Below are 23711 nucleotides of genomic sequence, written 5' to 3'. Positions count from 1 at the left end.
GCAACAGAATAATAATCATAATAATACCAATATGATGGGGGAGTAAAGGAGATAATAAGGATAAATGATTATAGCTATACTACATGGGTAAATAGACATAGACATTACACAGCACTTTGAGAATTAGGTGTCCAGCAGATTGATAGTGTGAGGGGGAAAAGTCCTTGTGTCTAGTTGTTTTGGCATTCAATACTTTGTAGTAGCATTCTGAGGGGAGGAATTGAAACAGTTATGTCCAGGATGGGAGGGGTCTGTAGATAATCTTCTCAGTCTTCCTTCTGACCCAAGCAATATAGAGGTCTTCTACGGAAGGCAGGCTGGTTGCACTCGCTCTTTCTACAGTCTTAACTGTCCGTTGAAGTCTGTACCTATCCAGGCAGTTATAGAAGGAGACTTTATAATTTCTGGGTAGAACTGTATCAACAGCTCCTGGGGCAGTCTGAACTTTCTGAGTCGAGGCAGGAAGAACATTCTTTATTGTGCTTTTTAAATCATGGTTATAATATTAACTGTCCATTTCAAGTCCTGAGAGATTACAGTATAGAACACAAAAACTTGAAGGACTCTACTGCTGATACTGTGCTTCAAACATAGTAAGAGGTGGTATAATAGGGCAGGGCTCCTCCTAAAATCCACTCTCATCTGTTCCGTTTTAAGCATGTTTAGCTCCAGGTTGTTTTACTTTAAATATATCTAAGAAAGCTTTTGTTGTTTCTTTTTTAGCATCTTTTACCGGTAACAGCCCATCCTGAATTCCAGCTTTTTCAACATTATTTATACAAAACCAGATGATTCTTCCTTTATAATTTGGATTATTTTCCATTTCTGATATGCCACAGAATCCTATATATACATGAATTTATTAAAATAGGGTTTTTAAGTCCAAGTTATGCATTTGACTACATTATAAAATTTAGTTGCTATTCAATGAAGATTATCAGCATTATATGGTTACTTGCCCCCACATTTCCTCAGTTTATTCCTAGTATTTAGTATGATGTGAAGAACAGCTGATAGTTTATGCATTGCTCCATTCTCTGAAGGAGAAACTTTTTAGCAAAAATATGCCAGGAATTTCCTGGAAGTATTATGGTTGTCATGTAATTTAATTCTCCTGTTACATTTACTTCATATGTATTTGAAAGTTACTTTATGCAATTCGAGTGTGTAAAGCAATCATCAAGGCTGAGTGGCAATAGTAGATACCAATAACAGTACTGCTTTTATTAATTCCTCCACCTATATTAACTCCAATACACTCTACAGTATTGCCACATTAATCACTTCAATTTCTAAGCAGATGTCAATATTTAGCATACACTATTTAGCATACTATTGCTTCTGTATCTTTTAATAGATCTCACATATTTTTCTTCATGCCTGTAATCCACATTCCTGTTTATACATGTCTCAGTAACAAAAGTGACAAAGCACTGAGGGTGACTTTGGGTTTGAGCATTATGTCCTTATTTTAAACATCAATTCAAAATGTAAATGCCTGTTTTAAGATTGAACCACTAGATGGCAAACTTGAGGCATTCTTATTTTTCTGTGCTTAAATAAAATTCATCCCTTTGAATTCCAAATAGTTAGTTTGACCAAAATAAATAAATAAATAAAGATGGAATGGAAAATAACATCTCTTAATAGTGTCAGAAGAGCCAAGAAAGCATTTCTCCCTAACTGGAGAACAGGGTCAAAGACTTTTGACTCCACTAAAGCAAAGATTTCCTGCTTGCACAGCTGAGAAAGCAGGAACAAGCTTTTAACCCAGCACTTCCCAAATTTGGGTACGTTATCCAAAATTTGGTGAAAGTGCTTTTTCTTTGGGTAATGACACAAACCCATTACCCAATCACAACAAGGAATAAAAACATTTAAACTGACTTAAAATGTTTTACTTACTTTGGGTAAAAAAGACTTTCTGATAGTTTGAGGTAATGAAGGAAAACGTTTTGGAAACAGTGATTTAACCCCACAATGCCTACAGGAGTCTCTTTTTAAAATGCATATAGTGCAGACTCTATCATTAGTTTGTCAAGTGTGTCATAAAAGTTGAATGGTAGAACCCGGGTCCGTAATTATATGGTAGAGATGCACTGAGAACTTGAAACCCGTCATCATTTCTTGCTGCATGTCTGCTTTGTTTACTGCATGAGAACATGGAGTGATAAAGCAACTAAGTGGGATGAAAAATTAAAGGATGTTTCCTACAGATATTAAGTGACTTGCTGAAAGATATACAGGTAGTCCTCACTTAACAACCACAAGTGGGACCAACAATTCTGTTGCTAAGGGGATATGGTCATTAAGCAACACAACACATGTCTATGGTGTACTTATAACCTCACTTCCTCTTCAGTTGTTTAATATCACAACTGTGACTTGCAATTTTACCTTTGACTCTGGAGAATGAAAGAATTGATTGTGTGCAGTGGGAGGTATAACTTGTTAAAAGAGAGGACAAAAAAAGCCAATCAGTGGATTTGAATTTTAAACATTGGGGTTAACCGGGGTTTGGAGTACTTCTTTTTCCCATTTCCTTTCTTACTCACACTAGTCTGAATGAACAATGGAGAATGAATATCAGGCTACTGCAATCTTGTTAATATTCTCCTGGTACAAGGGCTTATTGGATAACAATCAGAACTGGAGGATATGTGGAGACTTCTATATTTCCTAAAATGATGGCTTTTGACCTGGTTAGTGTTAATTGTGTGCTGGCAGTAAGATAACTAAATTCAAATTGGATATCTGTGTTAAGCATATTACATGAAAGAAGACACTGAAGTGGTTTTTTTATGTAAATGAAGAAAGAATTTAATTTCTCAATGGTTTTTTTAACCATTTATCAAATAGGGACATTTTAGTTTTACCTGATGAAAATTAGATTTGTCTATTCTGGCAAGTAATTTATTTCAACTCATTAGTCACTGAAATGTAATTAGTTCTGTTTGCTATTTCTCAAAATGTACAAGTACCCAGAGGTAGAGTGAAGCAAAGAAGAAGACAATTCGAAAAAAGAGAAGACAATATGAAACTATTTAAAAAATAGAACAACCATATATCTCAGCATTCAGAGGATAGCCTTCTCTTTGAAGTGCTGTCAAAGACCCTTCTTGATTTAAAAGCATCATTTATTTTGTAAGACAAGCCTATCTAATTCCAATTTAAGGATAATAAAACATAAGAAATGGATGACTGTGAAATAGTTACACCAAAAGACTCAGGTTACTTGGCACAGAAAATTTTATCCATAATGGCAAGATAAATTACATAGTTTTCTGTAAACTATAGCACTCTATTGTAAGGAATTATAAAACTATGATGTTTTATATTTAGAATGCCTTTAAACTTCCAATCATGTATCATAGAAAGGTTTGTCACTTTCCCCTTTTAGGTAAACCTCAAAAATGAATATATTATGACAAAGTAGATGAGAACAAGTTGTAAAAATTAAAAAGTGTGACCAATAACCTGATATTTGTATAGTATTATATATCTAGAATATAATGACCTACAACTATAGATAATATATAAAGCAATATCAAGGGTGGTCTTGGCTGAAGGGCTGCTTAAGTCGGCCTTTTTTCCTACTGACTTAAATCACTGATTTAAATCGCCCTGGCTTAATCAATTTACCTTGAAAGGAAGGTGTATCTCCATGAAGATTATACCAGCAATTGGGAGAGAATGTAGTGGTTTAGTATCAGCATTTGTGTTGCTTATTATTGTTACCCTTGAAATGGTCATTGGAGAGCCACTGCTCAGATTAACATTGAGGTTTCAACACCTGATTTGTTGCTAATTGGACTTTTGCTCATGTATGTCTGCTGAAGGAATTAGTTCAGCGACAAGTTTAGTGACACTAAAAACTTTGAGCTGTGGTGGCCAAGAAAACCTCTTGTTGCTCCTTACCATTTTACTCATTCATCATGTCTAGCCTAGGTGGTTCTTTAGAGTGAGAAACTGTGAAGTGAGCATGGTGGGGCTGCCTATGCAGATTGACTCTACAATCCATTCGTGTACAATACCTGGAGTTTAGGGCCATCTTAGTCCATCTTTCAAAAAAAAAAAAAAAAAATGTACCAGGAGCCATCCATGGTGGCACAGTGGTTAGAATGCAGTATTGCAGGCTAATTCAGCTCACTGCCAGGAATTTGCTCCTGACCGGCTCAGGGCTTCCATCTTTCTGAAATTGGTAAAACAAGGACCCAGACAGTTTGGGGGCAATATGTTGGCTCTGTAAGTTGCATAGAGAGTGCTGTAAAGCACTATGAAGAAGTATACAAGTAGTCCTCAACTTACATCCACAATTGAGCCCAGAATTTATGTTGCTAAGTGAGAAATTTGTTAACTGAGTTTTGTCCCATTTTACAACTTTTCTTGCTATATTTGTCAAGTGCAGTTGTTAAGTTAGTAACCCAGATGTTAAATGGATCTGGCTTCCCCATTGCCTTTGCTTGTCAGAAGGTCGCAAAAGGTGATCACATGACCTTGGGACACAGCAGTGGTCATAAATAGGAACCAGTTGCCAAGCATCTGAATTTTGATCATGTGACCATGGGGATGCTGCAAAGGTCGTAACTGTGAAAAACAGTTAAGTCACTTTTTTCAGTGCCATTGTAACTTTGAACAGTCACTAAATGAACTGTTGTAAGTCGAGGACTACCTGTATAAGTCTAAGTGCTATTGCTATTGCTACCTGAGGAAAACTGAGAGCATAGCTGTCCAGTATGTATGGTAGTGATGGTACTTCTTTTTCAGAGTTGGTCATAAAAAATAGAACAGGTGCAGCTCTGGCTTACTGCGCTGATACTCTGGTCTGAGAACTCAAAGCATTAAGCTCCCAACAAGAAACACATTGACTGTTTTTTATTGGACAGACTGATGTGATTCCTCTGATGGTGAGTCAGATGCATCATGGTTGAGAGCACCATCATATCAATGGCATCGTATTTTTGGGATTGAATATCGGGGGGATCTGAAAGAAGCCCTGAAAACAATATATCATCAGACATAAAAATACATTCATACTGACAGATTGGCCCCAAAACATCAGATTTACTTTCCAATTACATACCTAGATATTTCTATTGGATATTACTCATACGAATATAGACTTAGCTTTTGACAGTTAGGAAGATTTTTAAAATATAAGGGAAAGATAATGTTAAAAATTTATAGTGATTATATTCCTTGAGTATCATTATTATTATTTGTCAGATGCCAACACCCGCATACAGATCAAATTAAATACTACAAGTTCTATTTACATTTCAGAATATTTAAAAGTGTCACCATTTGCTTATATATCATAGTTTGTAATAGGCACTGAAGCATCTTCTATATCTCAGAGTGATGAAAAGTGTTTAAGTACAAGTGTTTAGAGACTAAATTGTCAGAAAAAGTTATATTATCCTTGTTTCAGTGGTAGAGGTATATTCATATGGCTTTTACATCAGGCCTACCTTTATATTCTCTCTGCTATCTAAATTCCTTCAACTAAATATTGAATGACAGTAACTCTTACATACCATATGCTCCGTGTAAACTTTTACTATTACAATTTATTTGACAGATAGAAGATTACAGTTAAATCCTGTTCATTGAGTAAATTACCAGTTTGCTTCTGGATGGATTTAGCAACAAAAAGCTTTTTGTGTTTTAGTCCAAGGATTTGAAGAAAAATAAAAAGCCCAAATATCTCATCATATGTAACTATGAGAGTGAATAAATAATAAGTTCACTGTGTCACTGAGATTCAATGGACTCTTTAGGAAGTGGGTATTTTGTTATTTTATATCCTTAAATGTAGGAAACCAGAAACCTTGCTATGAATTGTTAATGCCTCAAACAGGTTTCAAGAGGTCTAGAATAAATTTTCAGCACAGTAGGATATAAGCTGCTGTTCTCTATCACAATGTCAAGAGCTCTATTTGCTTGTCATACAGCGAACAAAAAATGGGCATGAGGCATAACACAAAATAATACAAACATGCTTGAAATATCTGAAAACTTTCATGGAAAACTTAAAAAGGTAATTACAAGTGTAACAACATGGATATCATATGTCTGCAAATAAAAACAGAACTCCAAGTCTGCCTCTCACAAAATCTCCCATTTGATTCATGGTCTTGGATTCTTATCTTCAACATGCATCATAATCATAACTTCTAAGGGACATAGCAGCCAAAAATGAGGACTAAAATCAACAATAAAAATACCTAGCCATGAATGCATTTGCCAAAATAAGTGTTGCTTGCTCCATTTATTTAAATTATAATCATAAAAATATGTATGTCAATTAGTATCTAATCTCTAGACATTCCATACAATTATAATATCAAACAAGTCACATGAACTGGTTCAAGACAGGAATGAAGTCCATAATATATATTGATCTACATAGTTTTATAGCAGTAATCACTACTATAGTTTCTGATTTTTCTTGTTTACACAGATGTTGCCAGTATATGATGAACTCCTTCATTAAGGATTTAAATATGTAGAAAGGAAACACTTTTTGCTTTATATGTACATTGCACTTCTTAGAAAGGTATATTATACTTCCTGAGAATTATTTTGGAAGAATATACTTTAAGATTGTGCTAATTAGAAACATTTAATGCAAAATAAAATTATACTCTTTTTTTACTATGACTAAACATAAAAGTTAATGTAGCACAAAATATCTTGATTATAATGATTATCTTTGAAAAGAATTAAAGGAATGGAAGGATGATGTAACAGTCACAGGAAAACTGACATTAGCAAAGCTACAGACCAGCTTATGCTGACATTATTTATTAAAGCCTACAAAATTAGTTGGTGATATGTTTTAATTGTACAATTCAGAGCTGTGGAAGTTTTACAAATTAGGTTTATAATCCTCAGATAACAGCATGTAATATCAAAACTACAAATCCCAGAATGTATTAATTAATATGCTGAACACTGTGCATCACAGAAACTGAGAAAGTTGATACAAAAGTGAGAGAAAGAATGGTAGCACTGCCACAGAAAATGTGGTCAGAAATAACATCCAGCAATGGCTAACAGCCACAAAGAACTGAGTGTTCATTGGATAGTACTAACTATTATATTTCAGTTTCCAAAAACCAATAGTCCCTCCCTTCCCTCTCACCATTGCTTACACTAAAGCGGCTTTACCTATATGAAGTGGACAACTTAAATACTTGTGTGTGCTTTATAGACTAGTCAGAAACTTCAGTTGGTTCAAAATGCAACAGCCCAGGCCTGAGCTGCAGGTCCTACATTGGCTTATCATAAGCTCTATGTGCAATTTAGAGTACAGGTTTTGGCATAGAAGCCCTGTATGGTACATAGAAGCCCTGTATGGTACAGCACACTTAATGTATTTTCAAGACAGCCTTCTATACGAAAAAAAAGGATGACCTGATAAGAAGATTTGGGGAAAAATTGCTTCCCCAAAAATTACCATGAAGTTGGAAAAACTGAAGCCAGATGGAAGAACTTCTTTATGATGATCCCTATCTTATGAAACAACCTTTCCCAAGAAACTACATTAGCCTTAACAGTTTTCGACTGTTAGGGGGGAACTTGCCTCACTCACCCCACACGCCTTGCCTGGCCAGTGGGCTGCTTCTTTCCGCTTCTTTTTTCTTCTGCTTTTGGCTGCATGCATGGAAAGCAGCAAAAGTCTTTCTTTCTCTCCACCAAAAATGAGTCTTTGGGACCCTGCAAGGCATCCTGCTCCAAGAGGCTGGCCAGCACAACAAATCTCACAAAGACTCATTTCTGGTGGAGTTTGGGGGAGAGAAAGAAAGACTTCTACTTCTGCTGCTTTCCTTGCATGAAGCCAAAAGTCTCTCTCTCTTTCTCTGTCCCCCTGAGAACAGAGGTGGAGACTCCTGTGATCCCAAATAAAGAATGATTGATCGGTAGGAAAATGGGGTGGGGAATTTTCCTGCAGACTTTTGGGGGGATTTTCTCAGGGTCTCTGATCCACGGGATTTAAAATTATGAGTTTGTTGGTCCCTGAGATCCAAAATGTTGGCAACCCAGTTCTAGAGAGCTTTTTTTAATTACCTGACAGAATGTCATAGGAATGTTTCAATTGTTTCAATTAGATTGGTTTTAATTTTTCTGTCATAATAAATCTATGGGGATTTTATTAAATTCATAATATTTTTGTATATGGCTTAGATTCATATGATTGTGGCAGCTTAGAAATCTAATAAATACATAAAATGAAATCCTTCTTTATCAGTTTATAAAATATGGGGCAGACCTTATCGCTGTTAGGTATATTCACAGCTGAATCTACGATAAACTGAACAACATACCTCACAAGTCTTGAGTGGCCTCTTGTCATAAATCCCATGCTCATTTTAAAATTATTTGGACAAAAAACATAAAGGAAATATTTACCAGATTACAACTATAGTTAACAAATTGTTAAGAAATACAAGGAAGAATATAATTTTGAAATTATGATGACAAGTTGAAACACTATCCTGAAACTAATGACATGAAATTCAAAGGTAAATATAATCTACTTCAATAAGATACAAACATTTTTTTTAAGGTATTCAGCAGGTTCTGACCAGTTCTTGAGAACCAATAGCGGAAATTTTGAGTAGTTCAAGAGGACTGGCAAATACCACCTCTGACTGGCGATTTTACAGTATCCTTCCCCTGCCACGCCCACCAAGCCATGCCCACAGAACCGGTAGTAAAAACGTTTGAATTCTATCACTGGATATAAGACTCATAGTTGAGTATGAACTATTAATGTCATGTAGCTGATAAAAAATGAAGTGAATCAAGGTTGACTTAGCCTTCCATCCTTCTGAGGTCAGTAAAATGAGGACCCAGATTGTTGGGGGCAATATACTGGTTCTGTAAATCACTTAGAGAGGTCTGTAAAGCACTGTGAAGCTGTGTATAACTCTAAGTGCTATTGCTACTGCTATTAGTCTGGACTAATAGAAACATAATATTCAGATTATAAGAGGTAATAATTTCAATGTATTCTGTGTCAGGCCACATATAAAATACTGGAGTGAGAGATATTTAAAAAGAGGAGAAATCAGGTTGCATCTTATGCTGCAGACATCTTCAAGCTCTATAATTCTAATTGAATTCACAACATGGACTCATTGCATTGCATTCCCTGTATTGATTTACAAAATGGCCATGTAGAATTGGTAATTACCTGACAGAATGTCATAGGAATGTTTCAATTGTTTCAATTAGATTGGTTTTAATTTTTCTGTCATAATAAATCTATGGGCATTTTATTAAATTCATAATATTTTTGTATATGGCTTAGATCAGGGGTGGGCAAACTTTTTGGCTCGGGGGGCCGCATTCACTTTTAAAATTTGACAGACGGGCCGGGTCAGCACAAGATTTTTTGGGAATCGCCCCCCCTTCCCCTCCTCCTTCCCCTCCCCTCGGAGGCCCCCTGAGTCAGGAGTTGCTACTGCCGGCACGGCTCCACACGGCTCCAGTCCCACGTTGCCTCGGGAAGGGAAAGGCAAAAAGGAAGAGCCGCGGCGGTGCTTTGCAACGGCAGCAGCGGCACCGGAGGTTCAGGCTCAGCGGCTCCTGGTTTTGCCTTTCCCTTCCCAAGGCAACGCGGGACTGGAGCCGCGCGAGCTGCGCCGGCGGTAGCAACTCCTGACAGCCCCAGCCGGACACCTGAGCAGAGCCCGGGCAGAACTGCCTGTTGCTGCTGCAGGCGCTGCTGCGGGCGTCTGGCTGCCCAAGTAAAGAACCGCACCAGCTCAGGGCAACTGTGAGGAGCAAGAGGGGAGAGGCAGAGAAGGAGGCAGAGAAGGAGGAGAGCACCTGGCCAGTTGGGGAGGCTTCTTGTGCTGCGAAAGAGGCAGCTAATGATCTCCGGCTCCACTCTGCTTCTCCAACATCCGGCGCTGCCCTGTTCTGTGCGCCGGCTGCTCAGACTTGCTGGGCCTGACACAGAACATGGTGGCGCCGGATGTTGGAGAAGCAGAGCGGGCCGGAGATCATTAGCCGCCTCTTCGTAGCACAAGAAGAACAGGGTGGTGCCGGACCATTGGAGAAGCGGAGCAAAGCCGGAGATTAGTAGCTGCCTCTTTCGGCGCAGAAAGCTTCCCCCAACCAGCCGGCTGGTCTCCTCCTCCTCGGGCATACAGAACAAACAGGCAGAGAAGGAGGAGAGCAGCTGGTCAGTTGGGGAGGCTTCTTGTGCTGCGAAAGGCGGCTAATGATCTCCGGCTCCGCTCTGCTTCTCCAACATCTGGCGCCGCCCTGTTCTAGGTGTCAGGCCCAGCAAGTCCGAGCAGCCGGCGCATAGAACAGGGTGGTGCCGGACCATTGGAGAAGCGGAGCAAAGCCGGAGATTAGTAGCTGCCTCTTTCGGCGCAGAAAGCTTCCCCAACCAGCCGGCTGGTCTCTTCCTCCTCGGCCATACAGAACAAACAGACAGAGAAGGAGGAGAGCAGCTGGCCAGTTGAGGAGGCTTCTTGTGCTGCCAAAGAGGCAGCTAATGATCTCCGGCTCTGCTCTGCTTCTCCAACATCCGGCACCGCCCTGTTCTGTGCGCCGGCTGCTCGGACTTGCTGGGCCTGACACAGAACAGGGTGGCGCCGGATGTTGGAGAAGCAGAGCGGAGCCGGAGATCATTAGCCACCTCTTTGCAGCACAAGAAGAACAGGGTGGTGCTGGACCATTGGAGAAGCGGAGCAAAGCCGGAGATTAGTAGCTTCCTCTTCGGCGCAGAAAGCTTCCCCAACCAGCCGGCTGGTCTCCTCCTTCTCTGCCTGTTTGTTCTGTATGGCCGAGGAGGAGGAGACCAGATGAGAAGCACGCTGCCAGGCGGGGTCCACGCGGCGCAGGGTAACACGCCACCGCCCAGCCCTGGCGAGGGAAAGCAGTGGGCATTCCCTGGGCGGTGGCCTTGGCCCCGCTACCAGGGAAGCGGCTGCCCAGCTCCATGTTGTGTGTGCAATTTTTGGGCCTGGCGCGGTCTCTTTTGGCCGGCCCCTATTTTTTTTTCAGAGGCGGGCCGTATTAAAATGACCAATGGGCCGGATGTGTCCCACGGGCCGTAGTTTGCCCACCCCTGGCTTAGATTCATATGATTGTGGCAGCTTAGAAATCTAATAAATACATAAAATGAAATCCTTCTTTATCAGTTTATAAAATATGGGGCAGACCTTATCGCTGTTAGGTATATTCACAGCTGAATCTACGATAAACTGAACAACATACCTCACAAGTCTTGAGTGGACTCTTGTCATAAATCCCATGCTCATTTTAAAATTATTTGGACAAAAAACATAAAGGAAATATTTACCAGATTACAACTATAGTTAACAAATTGTTAAGAAATACAAGGAAGAATATAATTTTGAAATTATGATGACAAGTTGAAACACTATCCTGAAACTAATGACATGAAATTCAAAGGTAAATATAATCTACTTCAATAAGATACAAAAAAAAAAAAAAAGGTATTCAGCAGGTTCTGACCAGTTCTCGAGAAATAGCGGAAATTTTGAGTAGTTCAAGAGGACTGGCAAATACCACCTCTGACTGGAGATTTTACAGTATCCTTCCCCTGCCATGCCCACCAAGCCATGCCCACAGAACCGGTAGTAAAAACTTTTGAATTCCATCACTGGATATAAGACTCATAGTTGAGTATGAACTATTAATGTCATGTAGCTGATAAAAAATGAAGTGAATCAAGGTTGACTTAGCCTTCCATCCTTCTGAGGTCTGTAAAATGAGGACCCAGATTGTTGGGGGCAATATACTGATTCTGTAAATCACTTAGAGAGGTCTGTAAAGCACTGTGAAGCTGTGTATAACTCTAAGTGCTATTGCTACTGCTATTAGTCTGGACTAATAGAAAAATAATATTCAGATTATAAGAGGTAATAATTTCAATGTATTCTGTGTCAGGCCACATATAAAATACTGGAGTGAGAGATATTTAAGAAGAGGAGAAATCAGGTTGCATCTTATGCTGCAGACATCTTCAAGCTCTATAATTCTAATTGAATTCACAACATGGATTCATTGCATTGCATTGTGTATTGATTTACAAAATGGCCATGTAGAATTGGTATATCGGTTTACCTACTGTTTGCTCAGAGAAGCAGAGATATCAGAAGACACACATGCAGAAAGGTAACCATCTTACCTGATAGTACCTGGATATAGCTGATTTTCAAAAAACAAGGGAGGAGTCTTTATAACACTGGCTGAATTCTGCAAAAGTGGCTTTTCTTCTTGGCTCTAAGAAAACCATAGGATAAGGAATGAATCAGGGGCTAACTCTCTTCTCATTAATGTTGAAATCTAAATATTGAAATCCTTACTTTGAATTCTAACTTTCCACACAATTTTATGTCTATTATGTCTCTCATTATATCACTACATCTTGATGCACTGAAATGGCAAACTCAAGTTTCAAACATTCAGTTGATATTAGATGATTAGTCACTTAGAGGCTTAGAATTTTACACAGATCTGGGAAGTTAAAATGTTTCATTAGAAGAAGTGAAATGATTACTGCTTTTGTGTCAAGTTAAGGAGGCAGAGTCTGCATCCAATACTTTATCAAACTCTGACATCCCAATCTTGTTTTCAGCTGATAAATGTAAAAGTTATTCTGAAAGTGAAAATAAAGACACCTACATACCTGCAAGTTTATTGTTTCCTCAGACCACCAAGCTTCAAAATCTTTTTGTAACTTCAGTTTTGCTTTTTCCATGAGGAGCTGCAAGTGGTCAATCTCTATCTTCAGCCCTTTCAAGTGAGTAAACATTGTTTTATAACTGCAAAATGGAAAAGAAAAGGTTATTACAGAAGATGCAAAAATCTGTTGCAACTAAAAGGCTGTTATGTAGAACTGAACATCTCTCACCATTTGCTACCTGCTCACACATTGCAAGTTGGGAAATTGATTTATTCCTTGTTGGGTATTTCTCTCTTGTTTATTCTTTATTTGTAAAAAAATTTAACGTCAGTTAAACTTATGATGTAGGATATGAATAGAAAATGCTTTCCCCAAATATTAGCAACTTACTCATCTGTCAAATAAATGCCCATCAAAGAGGCCAAATTCTCATTGAATAAATGTTCACGAATTAGACTCTTGGAGAGTAGGAACTCTCCAAGTCTATTCTCAGAAAGGACTATTCTCAGAAAGGACTCTGAGAACTCAAGCTTATTCGGTTCTATAGAAGTGCTTGCCTGATTATGATCTCCTCTATAGTTCTTTGATTTTTGTCTCACCCTACTGCTTTGGATTTTCTCATCTGCTCTGACCCTGAACTACCTTTGGTCTTTGCCTTTAGAACAATGTTCAGCTGTTCTCTTGCCAGCTTTCACTATTTCTGTGTTCTGGTTTAGCAAAAAACCCAAAGCAACCAGTTGGCACCAAGGTTTGGGGAGACTCTTCTTGAAAAGGGACTTTAGCTAATTATGGGATGAGTACATTTAATATCTTTTTTCAATGGATTGACAATCTAGCCAAATCTATGTTTTCCTATTGCTGAAATATGGTCCATGTATAGACAGGAATTAAGCTAACTTAATAGATTATAGTATATAAAATGTACACGTTGTTATTCAGCAACTTACTGTATACAAGAAACATGTTATTTAAGTTTTTAACATATAATAGGTAAAAGAACCTTATTTTCTTCTGTTCAATTTGTGTTCGAAGTGCCTCTTCTACTGGATCATGCTGATTCATTTCTCGAGGACTGATTAGAGCTGCAAGTTATAATCACTCAGTGTTAGCAATTATATAAATAAAGGCAAAGGACACAATTTAAGTTGTGGAATTCTCTCTCCCCCCCTTCCTTAAAAAGAAATGGTATAAAAAGCACAGAGTGATATATAGAATACTCTTTTCCAGTTTTCTTCCCACAACCAGCCTATGAAATAGACTGAGACAAAATGTGGCCCCAGGTCATTCACTGAACTTCCATGGCTGATGATGGACTTGTATCGTTTTCCCCTTTTTTCAATAGAAAATACATTATATAATATTAATTCTATATGAATTATTTGTCCCAATTCATCTCTTAATATTCTACTCTTACTTGTCTTCAACAAAATTATTTTCCTTTTAATATTACTCTTTTGCATTTCTCCCAGTGATGCTGCTGAGAAAATACCTGGGATTTCCTTTACTATGTGCTTTATTTCCTTTACAGTAAAATTTTCTTCCATCCTTTCTGTTCTTGGCAAAGACATACAAAGTTGATGAAGTGAAGATATTGAATTAATAATTCATGAATTATACAAATATTTTCTTAGTAAACAAAAGAAATGTCATCTTTTAATAAACTATTTTATTTATTTATTATATTTATATGCCCTTTAATGCCTTTTGAACTGTAACTGGTATGGAAGCCAAATACATTTCATCTTTAAATGTGTAAATTGTAAAAAGGTTGATAGCTTCAGAAGAAAGATCAGTAAAGCCCTCAAAATGCACTGTAGAATTTATTATGAATATTCTCTGGCAATCTATTGTTACTAATATAATTTACTTTTCAGTGCCTCTCTGGACTGAATAATATTTCAAATTTATCTCCTGCTTATAATTCCCTATTTAATGAAATATGCAATGACCTAGCTATTAACATGCTAAGCTTAAACCATGACCAGCTAACCATAATGGTTGGCATGAAATATGTGGTAAGCCAAAACTAAAAAACTATACTATGGTTTAGTTAGTACATCAACCCAATTCATTCTTCTTTTACAACTGCCAGGGTTGGTCATCCTGAAATCTAGTGCTTTTTATCTATAAGTAGAACTGAAGCTGACAGTCAACTGTTAGTTTCTTAGCTGGTCCCAGCTCCAAACATTGATTGATTCATACTAAACTTACAAGAAGTAAATTACAAGAAGAAATTTTGCATGTAAAGCTTTATTGGTTTATTGTAAACCTACTATGGTTCCTACTCTAGTATGTATTGGGATTCTCTCTGATACTTTATTTTTAAAAATAATTCTCAATATCCAACTGATATTTGGATGACCTTTATTTATCTGTTTTTATTGTTTCTATATTTTCTACAATATTTTCCCCTACTAATTTCCTAATTTCTAGAATCCCAAATTAATTTTAACAGGGCAATCCAGTACATTTGTTCAAATGTTGGCTACACTGGTAATGATGTACAACACAGATGGATCATGACACATTGTGACTTTTTTTGCCTTTGCGGAGCTGGGATGGGCGTGACCTGTGCGTGATGTTTCTGGCCCGTGGGCCACCAGTTTGACAGGCCTGATGTACAACCTTAACATATTTTAATGAAATTTACTCACAGATATTCAGTAAACCCTTAATATTTAATTTACTAAAAAAAAGTTGCAGCATTGAAATACACAAACACATAGTTGCATATACATGTGCACCAACAGACACATGCACTTGTAATTCTTATGGATTTTCCCTGATAGGCATAAATTTGCTGATCTCTGTGGAAATCTTGCTTAATATCTCCCCACTCCATGAAATAGTAGTGGATCACTATATGGTGATCACTATATGATCACTATATGTATTCCCTTCCACTTTTTTCTTTCAGGAAAGTGATTGACAATTCCCTTTTGGAGCTGGGAATGAAACTCTTATCTCAAATGACTGGGAAAATGATGGGACTTCAGTTATTAAAATAATAATAATAATAATAATAATAATAATAATAATAATAATAATAATAATAATAATAATAATAAATTAAATAAAAAATAATAAAGAGCATTTTTAAAAGCTTCACAAAGTAATACTGACTACGGTATAGTTTTGCAATAGAAAATGGTTCTGAAAATATTAGAAATAATGGTGAACTCAGTTGGAAGGTCTTTCCTGCCTCTGCAAAATAGCCATTGAACTGTTGCAGCTAGCTTTTAAGAAAGTAAAATGCTCCAGTGCAAATGGACAAGCAGAGGTAAATTAAGGTAACATAAAAATAAGTGCCTGTTTTCAGATTTAAAAGGAAAATGTATATGGAGGTTGGATTCATGTTGAGAGGGAGGAGAATAAAGGCTGGCATCCATTTCTGACTTCAAAAAGTGGTTCCTGTCCCATACTGGCAATGGATCAACTAGACAGTATGGCTCAGCTCATAGTCATCGGGCACTCACTTTTCTTCTCACTTTCAAATAGCAAGATTCCAGAGAATGGGGGGGGAGGTCTCCAGAATCCAGACAAATCACATTTTTAAAAAATCAGGACAAATTACTTGTTCCTAACATAAGTGATGTAACAGACATTAATCTTATTTGTAAAACTTCATTATATAATTGAAAACAGTTCAAATTTAAAATACACAAATCTATGTATGCACACGCACACACACACAAAAGGTGACAGATAAAAGCAGCTATTCTGACCCGGAGGAAATGAACCAACTCTAGGTACAGTCCTTATAAAGCATTTCAGCTAATTAAAAATATTTAAAAGGCATTTGTATGTGTTTATATTTGTCAGATGGTTTCTTATGGAGGAGGTAAGATTTGAAGGTTAAAACTTGACAAATTCCAATAAATCATATTTGGACCACATCTATCTGCTTTTACCATATGCCATTTTATCTATCAATGTGTATAGCCAGGTTGATGTAGTTAGATTAGAACTATGAAGACCTACTGTACATTCAAGTCATGCTTCAGACAGGGAAGCTAGGTGCTTCTGTTGCTGGTGTTCCTAAGCTAACTCAGTTCAAGCTACTCCATGTTTATGGAGAAAGGCTAGGAAGGTGTGCCAAGTATACTGTGTGAGTTCCTGGAAGAAAGGCACCAATTTAAAAAGAAAAAGATATATTTTTTTTAAAAAAAATTAAAAGCCAAAGGTTCAGGAGACAAACATATCTCAGTCTGGAATATTAAACAAAATTTAGACTCAGATGTCCACTCAGCATCTGCTAATGGACCTTTGTAGGTGTCAACAATAATACAATAAATGCAGTTTAAGAAAGCCTTTTCTGTTTGTCATCTACCCTCAGACTCACTCCAACCTTGCAGGCTTTTTGTAAGGCCTTAAAAACCTGCTTTTGCAGTTGTGATGGTGTTGGCTATGGGATGATTTTTAGTGCTGTTGTAGATCAGTTGCTCAGCTGCTATTCATGTTATTTGTAATTTATTTCTTGATTTTAATTAGTTAGTTGCCAAGTGTCATGTACTTGAGGAAGAAATCAATATAGATGAAATATGTAAATTTATCAGTGGTTTATCAAATATTCACAACTGATAGTCTGATCTGGGGCAAGCATATCAACTTCTCAGATATTTTTTCAGGACTAAAGGCCTATATTTACTTTAAATGTTATTTTTTTACTACATTATTACAACCAGAAAATGAAAAAGGAAAGCAAGCTTAACAGTATTAGAAATTCTTCTGGAAGACATTTCAATAAACTACAGACATTGTTACACTGTGAAATCTTTGCAAAAGGTACTGGGAATCAGTAATATAAGTAAAAATGAGGAACCCTTTGCTTCTAGATTCAAAATAACACTATGCTAACAAGACAGAACTGAAAACATACTTGTTGGCAAACAAGGTTCTTTTTATGCTTCTTACTTTATTTTTGTGTAATAGAGCTGTTTTGTTCCTATTGTTATGCTTTATATACCATAAAGTTTGATTTCATGCTAACAACATATTGTTTTTCTGAATTGCCCCACACTAGTTTTCAAGCATTTTCTAAAAGTCTTTCAAATGACTTTTTGTTTGTCTTCCATATGAATATTTTTTTCAAAGGAATTATTCTTTGTTCCTTCTTCTTTCAAGATGATTAAAAAAGCCCCATTAGTACAATGTTATTGCATCTGGTTGAAACAGTGTCTTTCCCAAAACCTTTGAAAGAGATTCAAAGAGTTAAAAAAAAAAGAATGAATAGTTTTGAGACATTTTTATGGGCATGTGTGTGAAAAAGTCACATTTGGAAAGTGCCTAACTTTCCCTGCATCAGGAACATTTTGTATAAACCTAAGATATACAAGTCCATACTATATAAGATTCTTAAGTTGTTTTCTGTTCTGCTTTTCATTTATGCCGAATAAAAAAACCCCACAACATAGTTATTAGATTTTATCACAACTATTTTTCAAAGGACTACAGCAGCAACATTCTTAGAACTTGGCCAATCACCAGCTGAAAAGGATATTTATTTAGAGAATACTATGCCAGTAAAATAACATTAACCTCACCAAATTTCAACTTCAATGGTATTATAAATCAGACCTGCTGAACCTAAGATCTGCAGCATTTTTGCTGGGGCCCTGTTCAATCTCTTTGCGATCCCACAAGAACACTATTTGTTCATGGTCCTTCCCTACATCTTTACTGAAACATCTTGAGGTTTACCCAGCCACTTAAATATACAATGTGAATGGGAGAAGGCTTAGATTGCTATGTTTTTTTCTAAACTGAGACATGTGCAATGGAGTTGGTACCAGTTTTCCAACCTGTTTCACATTCTAATTATCACTCCAGACTTAAACTAAATAATAAATTAAATACATATATAAGTTAGTTACAGAAACAGAAATTGAAAAGAAACAGAACAGTAGTGGGGAAAGAGACAGGAAAAACAATGGAGGCTCAGAGAGATATATGGGTAGAAAGCAATGAGAAAGAGAGAGAGAGGGAGAGAGAGGGAAGATACAACCACCTAATTTAAACAATAGATGACACAATAAACCAATGTTTGGACATTACTACACCAGATTGTTGGTAGAATTTAGAAGGGGGGGGGAGGAAGAAGTGATAAAGTAGTTGATAACAAAAAGAAGAAAAAAAAGAAAAGGGAAAGGAAGGGCATAAAATGAAGACTGGGAAAGAATGTATCAAAGATGCCAAGAAAAAATAGAATAAATTGGAAAGGAAACATTTCAGCTAAAATTATAACAAACAACAAATTACTGAAATTATGACAAATGCAAAAATTAATATAGTGAGACTGACATTTTGAATTGCTAAAAATTTAAAAACGACTCCGTAATGTGCATTGCTTACCTCAGCTATATGGAACTTTCATGGGCTTGAGAGATATAATCATCTTTAATCTAAATTTACAGTGAAGCTATGTTTTTTGTATAAACATACAGTCATGTGTCTTGTTTAGACACTACTCAAGACTGAACTTTTAGACATAAATATTCATGTATGAGAAATGATTGTAGTTGATATGTTTATATATCTACACCAGCCATCAGAATTTATCTGCAATTACATCAGAAGTGGTCCATGAAACTGGTAAATCTATTAAAATGCACAGTATCTGGGTTACCTATAAAGTATGCAATTTGTACATGTATATCATTTAAGATTAAATCAATTCTTCTTTATTGAAAGATGCCATATTACAACTTGATAATATAATTACAGGAAGGAATTTTAACCATCTTTGTTTCCTCAAAGTATCTATTCATTGGATCCAAAGCAATATCTCCAATGACAGTCAAATGGGGAAGCCTTGCCATATACTTAGCAATGGCTAAGGCAGCCATAATTTTCTCTGAAACTTGACATCAGCTACAAAAAGTAGAGCTATATATATATATAATTCAGAAAAACACTTCCATTCATCTTTACTTTGTCTTTATAATTAATTAGTTTTATATTTTAAATTTATTGAAAATTTCCACTAACAAGCAGAATTTTAATAAATATTCTAATGTACATAATAGTCTTTCCCAACCTGATGCCTTCAAATATGATGCAAATTTAACTTCTAAAAAGCCTGCCATTCTGGCTGTAATTTCTGGGAACTGCAGTCTCAAGACATATGAAAAATGCCAGGTTGAAGCCAATAGCTGTAAAACATCAGTGTGAACACTATATTGATAGACATGAATACTGACTAGAAGTATGCTATTACTAACTAAAGCCATTAACATATTTGTTAATTTAGCTTCTCATTGACCTTGTCCCAAAATACCAGTTTTCTCAGACCTATTCCACTAAATCAAAATTATTGGGTAACATATTTAATTATATTGTAAGCTGCCCAGAGTCCCTGCAAACTGAAAAATGGATGGCATATAAATTTAATAATTAATAATTATTATAATTATTAATTATAATTGATTAACAGTTACTTTCATATATTTAATTGAAGCACATAATTATTACAATTGTTTTTATAGGATTGATGAACATATTGCTCCCCACCCCCGCCCCTGGATCATGAATTAATATGTTCAACTCAACTTTAATACACAAGCAATTATTTTAATGAAGAAAATTTATTTTCTATGCCTTTTAATTTTTCCTTGCATCACTGTTTTTGCAGATTTCCTGCCAATAAACTCATTTGCTATGGCACTGAAGAAATATGAAGCTTTTAAGATTTAAATCAGTCAGAATAAATTCATTTTTTCCCTAAGGCAAAATATTCATGGAATGTTTTGAGGTGCATATTCAGATATGTTACCAAAATCTTGTTCCAGAATTAATGGAAAATCTATGTTCGTAACAAACATCATCTGAACAACCTATTTTTTCAATCTCAGAATTCCAAGAGTAACTCTTAAGAATAAATAATGCCAATTGCTTTATTCTACGCTGATAGAAATATTGGATTTCCCCCCCTTTTTATATAGGATGAATGCTCTAACATGCCTCTAGGAGTCACTATTGAAAGTGATGATAAAAAATAGCTGTAGATATTTAGCTAACACAGACAAATGTGGATTGTTATTATTTCAATTTCAAACACAAATATTCAGAAACATGTACTATAGCACTGAAATGAAATTAACTATGAAATACTGAGATAAATCCAACTCATATTCAATCTTCACATGCACCACCATCATTACTTCGCCTATTGTTGGCCTTCCCTATATTGCTGCTCCAAAGTAACTTCCCCTTGGCCTCTGAGTTGCATTTGTTGTCATCCACAACAATTTTTTGGAAATTTTCCTTTGGTAACTGATAGAATTGTAGTTTGTTCTTAGCCCTTCAAATGGCTGGGAATGGGACCACAATACTTTTTATTCTGTATTCTGAGTAAGAGTAGATATAGAATAATATTCTGCAGGAGTATGTTACTAGGAAATGCCAATCATTTATCTAGTCATCTGGCATGCAGAGATGGCATGAGAAGAATCTCGAGATAAAGCATCTTTCTAAAAAACAGAAAGGGCTGAATATTGTTAAATGAAAATTCTGCATCCTAAGAATATCCCACTGAGAAAAAAGATTGCTATTATTCAAAATGTTTATAATTTGTCTCCTTCAAGAAAGGCACTTCAATTAAAAAAAAGGTAGCTAACAACAGTAACACCAACATCCCCAAGGAAACATTATCTTGAATTTTATCCTGGGATTTTAAATATATAGATATGTTTACTAAAAAGAGATTATTTCATTATTATGTCATACTTTTATAGTTATTAGGAAAAAATCAGAAGAATAGACACCTGATTTCATTTCCCAGAGCACATTAAACAAATAACCATATTTAAATCACACAATAGTGTTACAATAAATTTAAAAGGATGAATGAGCTTAAAAAAAAACAATCTTGGAAGATGCAAAATTAGCAAAACAACTACATGTCTGGTGTTAACATATGAAACTATGATCTCCCATTGATAATATAATGTATGAAGGATATATAAAGGAAGTTCACCAAAATATACTAATGGCATATAAATTATTATACAGTCAATATCTGCTCAAAATTGCCAATTATGTTTGATCCTGAAACAGACTACTTAACATTTATTCCATGTAGTATTTCCCACATCAGTTTCAGAGAAGAATGAGAATCATAAACATTTGAAAAGACTCCATGTATTTAAAAGGATGCTTGCAAATATTTGATTGCACTTGCTTTTTTTATCTGCTCTCATAGATTGTAGTGTTACAGTTCATTCCAGGATAATGTTTAACAAAAACAAACCTAGGCATAAATCAGCATTATCCAAATGGCCTCAGATGATTAACTACATAACTTGTGGTAAAGAGTAGCCCTAGTGAAATTTAAATAGCTAAATCTGCTGCTGCTGCTAATGTGAGTATTGTGGGACATTTGTCTACAATGAAGGAAGAAGATGTGAAAATTTTGTTGCATGAACTATAATAATATGAAAGAAACCCTCCCCCCAAAAAAAAAAAAGACTAACACCATGTGAACTTCTACAAACAAATACCATTGGGGAAAACACTTTAACCTGGAATATTATACATACCTTGTGCTGCCTTTTGCATGTGCCGCTGGATTATTTCTTCTTTCAGATGATCTGTGCAAAAAACAGAATCCAAATCACTTAAAGAATTTTCAGACTCTCAGTTTTCAATTTTTAAATAATAACTTTGCATACTTTTTGCAATATTCCCATTTACTCTCATACTGTGCATATTCCCTTACATTGACCCAACAGATTACTAATAAAAATATTCCTCTCTTTACTTTGACACTAATATTTTTAGAGACATTGGTACATATTTTGAAAATAAATACTCCATGAGAATGGCAACAGTGGTGTTCCTTAATCTCTCTCTCTCTCTCACACTCTCTCTCTCTCTCTCTCACACACACACACACACACCTTTCTCCATATAATTTTGAGTAAGAGATATTTTTGTAAGTGTATAAGTATTTATATTTATTGCAAAGGAAATCAGTAGCTTCTGATAGATGGGTGGGAGTGGGGAGAAAGGGAGAGGGTCACAGAGAGAGAAAGAAAAAGGGAGAGAGAGAGAGAGAGAGAGATACACATGAAAGTCTGCAAGTCAATCAACCTACAATTTCAGGAAATCATTGATAGCACTAATGGAAATTCAATACTACTCTCAAATAATAACATATTCTTTTTTATATATTTTTTTTTATTCAAGATTTACAAAACACATAAAAAATAAAGAAAAAAGCAAAATGTGCAGAAAGAATAAAAAAATTGAAAGTTTATTTCTTTTGCAAGATATATAACTACAATTGCAAAATTATCTCTCACTCAAAATTACTATCATCTCTCACTCAAATTACTATGATTACAAAAAAGCTCACTTTTTTCTATTATCCATTTATTGTTTTTTTAGTCATCAAACCACAAATCATAAGTGGATTTTTTTCTGTTTCATGCAAAAGGTCTATGCAGGTTTTCCAGACAATCATAAATGTATTTCTTTTTTCTAATGAAAGAAGTTGATTTAACTGTTTTGGAAAATTCTATCATCTTCCCCAACCATTCTTTTATTGCAGATAGTGAGAATCTTTCCACGTCTGAGCATATAATAATAGTCTTGCTGCAGTTTTCATAAATAAAAGCAGAGTTCCATTACCTTTTTTATAGTTGCTTATCCATTACTAAATAATAGCATATTCCAAAGTCTACTATAATGTGTAGTATCTGCTCCTTTTAATCTGAAATGCTTGGGACTCAATCTTTTCTACCAGTAAGCTATAATGCATCCCCTCATTTGAGTGGTAGTCCCTTCTCCAGAATTTTGCCTGGCTGTAAATTTGCTAGCAATATATACTTAAGAAGCATATAATGTCTATGCGAAGAATCTTATCTTCTGGTTTTCTTTTGATCATTCAATAGTTCCTATACAAATTTTTCCTTATATCAGACATTTATAAGGAATAAAATTTTTATAAACACCATCTAAAATAGTTAATCATTGAATAAATTATTTTTATTTTGATCACATCTTTTTTTAACAAATCTTTTTAAATAAAAAA

General features: G+C 35.7%; 1 protein-coding gene across 1 annotated transcript in view; it reads right to left on the bottom strand.

The window, feature by feature from the left end:
* KIF6 (kinesin family member 6) overlaps positions 1-23711 on the bottom strand; it is a 76153-nt gene that overhangs the window by 8094 nt on the left and 44348 nt on the right. Inside the window, exons 3-6 of the mRNA XM_087965477.1 lie at positions 22216-22266; positions 13680-13761; positions 12683-12818; positions 12182-12276 (exon numbers count right to left, since the gene is read on the bottom strand). Coding sequence (XP_087821603.1) covers positions 12182-12276; positions 12683-12818; positions 13680-13761; positions 22216-22266 — 364 coding nt within the window. The remainder of the gene's footprint in view (positions 1-12181; positions 12277-12682; positions 12819-13679; positions 13762-22215; positions 22267-23711) is intronic.

This window comes from Notechis scutatus, chromosome 1 (assembly GCF_049901735.1).
Source record: "Notechis scutatus isolate UNSWTSFEM ecotype Mainland chromosome 1, rNotScu1.2, whole genome shotgun sequence".
Classification (NCBI taxonomy): Eukaryota; Metazoa; Chordata; class Lepidosauria; order Squamata; family Elapidae; genus Notechis; species Notechis scutatus.
The sequence above is the reverse complement of the archived record's forward strand: the minus strand, read 5'-3'. Positions and strand labels throughout refer to the sequence as shown.